This window comes from Glycine soja, chromosome 20 (assembly GCF_004193775.1).
Source record: "Glycine soja cultivar W05 chromosome 20, ASM419377v2, whole genome shotgun sequence".
Classification (NCBI taxonomy): domain Eukaryota; kingdom Viridiplantae; phylum Streptophyta; class Magnoliopsida; order Fabales; family Fabaceae; genus Glycine; species Glycine soja.
In genome coordinates, this window is record NC_041021.1 from 19,793,152 (window position 1) to 19,798,366 (window position 5,215).

The following is a 5,215-nucleotide window of genomic DNA, read 5'->3' on the forward strand; positions in this document are numbered from 1 at the left end:
AAAGATATTTTTTGATTATTATATTATTATTTTGCCTCTTTTTTGGTTTTAAATGTGGTTACGGCATGACCGAACGGTCGGATTTCATTTTAATAGAAATTAAAAGATGTTACAATTCAAATGATTGGTGGAAATTTATTTTATTTTTTGATTAGGCGAGAAAATGACTTAAATAAATGACTAAAGCACGTCAAAAGGGGGTACGGAAAGTAAATGAAATGAAAATAAAAGCATGCGAAACAAGTGGGGACCACTAAGGGTACATAGAATGAATTGAAAAGTTCGATTTTGGGAACTTACCGGTTGGAGACCAAAGAACGACAAAGAACGAACGAAGAACGATGAAGAACGGTGGAAAACCTTCGCGAAATCGCCCACAGAAACGTAGTGGAAGCGTTACGGAAGCACCTCGGCTTAGATTTTCTTCACGAAAACAATTTTTCTCACTAATTATAAGTGATTCTCAGGTACCAGGAGGGTTGAACATTTTTGTTCAGCCCTCCTCCCCCTATTTATAGGGGGAAAGAGGGTAGTGGTTGCCGCCCAGCTCGCCCAGGCGAGCTGGGTTGCTTCCACCAGAAGGCACCACCTTCTGTTGGAAGACCCTGGAAGGCCCAAGTGGGCATGATTGCTATTTGTACCCCCCTGTTTACTAAATACACTCCTCTGCCCCTTCTTTACTGATTCTTTTTTTGTAACGTTACGGAACTTTACGAATTACGTAACGATACTTGTTTTCTTTCCGTAATGTCATGAAACCTTATGGATTACGAAATCATCCCTTCTTTGGCTTCTGGGATGTTACGAAACTTCACGGATTGTGCAACAATGCTTCCTTTTGACTTCCGGCATGTCACAGAACTTCACGGATTGCCTAACGATGGGTGCCAAGTACCTCAAAGTGATTAAGCGAGGGTCGCATCCCAACAAACAGATGATCCCCGGATGAAATTAGGTATGACAACCCTAATTAAAACATTGTTGTAATTAACTTTTCAAAAACATGTTAATTACTTGCAACAAGGTGATGTAACCAGCAACCTGTCGGCTGGTGCTGATACAGGCATCATTCAGGTGATCGTACATATGCACTAGGGCAGCAGCTCCCCATGCATACCTCCCAGTCTGACTGAGGTCGCGCAGAGCATCGAAGAACACAACATGAACATCGATTGCACTCTTGTTAGCAAAAAGAGTGCAACCTAAAAGATGAAAAAGATACGCACGAGCTGCAGCTGTCTAATGTCGAGCTTGACATCTGCGCTGATACATATCTCATAGCCAAGATAGGCGTACGTACGGTCCATGACAATGTCCTGTCTCGGCCCTGGCTGCCTCTGGTGAGACCAGTAGTAAGTCGACCAACATCAGCACCGCCTTGTCGACGTGCAGAGGTTGGAAGGTATGGAAGTCGCCAATGATGGGCAGATGAAGAAGAGACACCACGTCGTCTAGCGTGATGGTAACCTCCTCCACAGGAAGATGGAAACTACTTATCTCTCGGTGCCACCTCTCCACAAACGAGGATATAAGTCCTCGATCGTCGGTGTCTGCTAAACACACGATCAAAGGATTTAGTCCTGTCCCAGCAACTAGCCCCTCAATGGCAGGGACAGGCCTACCTAATTTCTGCACCTTCCTCCTGTGGGAGGATAACTTCAATTCAGGACGTTCCTAAATTGAAGTACAAAGGAACAGGTAATTTATTAACATAATATTTTAAAGTAACATAAATCTCAATAATAAAGCATACTTAACAAATAACTTAAATTGAATATTATAAATACTTCCCCGGTCCATACGCTAGCTGCAACATGCTCAGCATACTCAGTCAGCACTGATGGGTCAGTCGGTCCACCTGGAAATCCCATAGGCTCATCTGCAGCAGCCTCTGCACCGGTGTCTACACCTGTGTCCTGTATGTCAGCATCTACCATCGACTCATCAACAGCTTCCGCAGGCTCAGCCGCATGTACCACTGCTGAGTCAGTAGGTACCACTAGCTCATCATTGGCAATAATGACAGGTACTCGTTGCCTGCGTGCCGATGACGTAGGCCTTCGCCGTTAGGGAGCACCGTCAGAATCATCATGATCCCCTCTCCCCAGACCTCTAGCAACAACCCTACCTAAGGCACGACCTAAGCCTCTAGTCCTAATCATGATCTGCAAATGTCTACCACAAATTCCATCACTGATTTCATTTACTCAAAGTCATGCAAGTTCTAAGAATGTTTAAGTGATGTTGAAGGATTTCATTGGTCTAACACTGATTTGATTGACTCAAAGTCATGCAAGTTCTGAGGATTTCATTGACTCTAGGGATTTCATTGACTCCAAATTTTGGTGTAACACTTATTATGGAGCAATCAATGACATAATTGATTTAGACTATTATGGTCACTTAAAGTTTCTGATGTTTAAGTGTGATTGGTTTGAGGGTGAAGAAGATAAATATTGACTTATTTGTGTCTACTATTTTCAACAATGTTTTACTTATTTGGCATATTCAAGTTTCGGTTTTTTGTGTGCATAGTCAAGGTTTGGGATTTCAAGTAGCTTCTCAATGAGGATTTTGGTCTGGTATATGCCATTTCTTAGAGTGTAACCATGAATTTGCTTCACTTGCCTCATTACATCACAATTTGTTTTTGGTTTGAGTTGAGTTCTCGAATGTTGGAAACTTGGAAGTTATTTGTTGTCTCGGATAAATGTCACTTCTAATCTCAGCTTGGTTGGTTTAACTTGATTAAAAGCCCATAATTTAATCATTGAGTAAATAGTATAATGATAGGTGTAGTATTATATGTGAACATATATAACTAGTTAGACTAAACCATCGAAGGAGATATCTTTTTTTGGAATTTTAGTTTCAACATTTGATGGGAGAGGATTTTGGGAGGAGGGTTCTGAACATCTATGTTCTAGTGCTGTTGCAAATGTTGTTGTCACACCATCTCTTCCATGCAGCTACAAATGCTTGCCTCCTTCTTGAACAAGCAAGCCTTAAAGGTATCGTGTTGAACTGTAACACCTAATCAGTGCTAACCTTCTTATGTTTTATAAATTTTTATCCATATCTAGATATGTATCTTGCACTATATCATATAAATTCTTTGAATAATCAAATGACTGCATTACATAACGTATCTCATACATGTAATGTACTTGTGCATAAAAAAACTGCATAATTATTGCATCCTAAATATATACAATACAAACCAAAAAGCCTCAAAACTAATATCAACTTCAATTCAAACCAAAAAGCTTCAAAACCAAACCAAAAAGCCTCAACATGCTCAAAAAGTTCAAACATTATACAATATACAATATACAATATCATACATTATACAATACAAACCAAAAAAGCCTCAAAACCAAATTTCAAACCAATATCAACTTCCTCAAATAATTAACACATAATTTCAAACTTTTTTCATTACTCAATCATACTCTTCTTTAGCCTAAAAGCCTCAAAACTAACCCTAAACCCTAACAAAAACCATTTTTCATAATTTATAACATATTTGCCATTTTTAAAATTAAAATACATTCGTGCGGATCAAGTTGATCCACAAGCTGCATGCGGATCAACTTGATCCGCATGAAGCTTCACTGAATCCTAGCAATTACGGATCACCTAAAACCTACGCGGATCATCTACATCCCTACCCTATGACTACTGTGGATCAAGCATAATGCAAACGTGGATCAGCTAAATGCATACGTAGATTAACTACCCTAAGCACTACACAAAGCCACCAACAATGGAAATGCAAACGACAGCGAGGGAGAAGAGTGCTTACCTCGACAATGCTGGTGCGCTGAAGAAGAAGAAGAAGAAGGTCATTGTGCCGCGGAGGAAGAAGAGGATGCTACGAAACGGAGCTGTTGAAGACCAAAACCAAGCTCAAGAAGAGGATGCTGATGCTAGGTGCACAGGGTCGCAGAAGAAGAGTCGCGGAAGAAGAAGCGCGGAAGAAGAAAAGCCTCATGGGTGAAAAACTTTTAAAAAAATAAGCAAGGGTATTTTTGACTTTTACCCTTAAGTGTTGGGTGCACCAGCAATAATGTTGGGTGCACCTAGCATCAGCCTCATTCACTTAGTCTATGCATTATCAGACCCAACCCCATCACTCACCATTTCTGTCTCACAAAACACAACAAAACACTTAGAGAGAAGTTGAAAGCTCCAATTTTCTCTCATTTCTAGCCATAAGTTGAAGACAGGGAGAAGAGAAAGTTCTCATCAAATTTTCCTTGCATACAAGCTTAGGAGTCTTCTCTACACCCCTCCTAGTGTTCATCACTTTCATCACAACTTTTTTCTCTTCTTGTGTAGAGACCAAGCTTTAGTATTAAGTCAAAAGATATTTAGGTCTTAAAGGTGAATCAAGACTCCTAATTCTATTTTGATTAGATACAAATTAATACAACTAATAAAAGTTGTGTCTGATATGCAATAAGATCATGATCTATCCTTGTGCATTTGAAGTTTTGAGATGATGCACTCATAAGATGATCTGATATAGCATATAAGCAGTCTATTTAAGACTTTCATTTAATACTCTATGTATGAGATTCTTTCATGCAGAAAATATTCTCCTAGGATTTGTCAAAGTCCTACGAAGAATAAAAGAAGCCCATAATCTGGAAGATGTTGATTCTCATCAAAAGGCGCACTTTGTTGTTATAGACTTGCTATGATGAAAGAAGTGACTTTCTTGCCGAAGTACAAGACACATTATCCTATCAGTATGGAATTTGCATGAAGAAGATACATGCATTTAATGCAAGCATTAAATACTTCAACAGACACAAGACCTTAGACAAAAGAATAAAGTGAAGAATCCAACCATTGAGAGACAATGGATACTTGGAGATGAAGACTATATATGGAAGAAGTTTTGAAAAAACCATATACTAATCATCTACACGAATAATCCTTTCGTTCTTTCTTATAAAGCTTTTTGTAGAATTCTAGTAAAGATACAAAAGCTTTCAAAACACCTTGAATATCTTGAAAGAAAAGACTAAGTGCTTGAAATACAATAGAAGGGGGTGAATAATGTCTTGGTCAAAATATAAAACCTTTATAAAATGGAAGATTTTAATAAAAACAAGTTGATAAAAACCTTCATCCAATAACTAAAAGTAGACTGTCGTCCAATGATGTATAAAACTTATTTTTCAGTGAAAACCTTCTGTGCAGAATG

The 5,215-nt window shown here is 38.8% G+C and overlaps 1 protein-coding gene across 1 annotated transcript; it reads right to left on the reverse strand.

Moving 5' to 3' along the window:
• Nucleotides 1–987: 987 nt before the first annotated feature.
• On the reverse strand, nucleotides 988–1,937 carry LOC114401903 (protein MAIN-LIKE 1-like). Its single transcript, XM_028364478.1, has 3 exons — nucleotides 1,803–1,937; nucleotides 1,297–1,674; nucleotides 988–1,179 (listed from the first exon to the last, which is right to left on the reverse strand). The coding sequence occupies exons 1-3, from the start codon at nucleotides 1,935–1,937 to the stop codon at nucleotides 988–990; spliced, it is 705 nt and encodes a 234-aa protein (XP_028220279.1).
• Between the last annotated feature and the right edge of the window lie 3,278 nt (nucleotides 1,938–5,215).

Bases quoted from the DNA above. Each gene is read 5' to 3' on its own strand.
- LOC114401903 (XM_028364478.1), bottom strand. From the start codon at position 1,937: ATGGTAGATGCTGACATACAGGACACAGGTGTAGACACCGGTGCAGAG. The intron at 1,675-1,802 runs GTATGGACCGGG...ACTTCAATTTAG, and splicing joins CTGAGCATGTTGCAGCTAGC to GAACGTCCTGAATTGAAGTT. The intron at 1,180-1,296 runs GTACGCCTATCT...TTTGCTAACAAG, and splicing joins GACATTGTCATGGACCGTAC to AGTGCAATCGATGTTCATGT.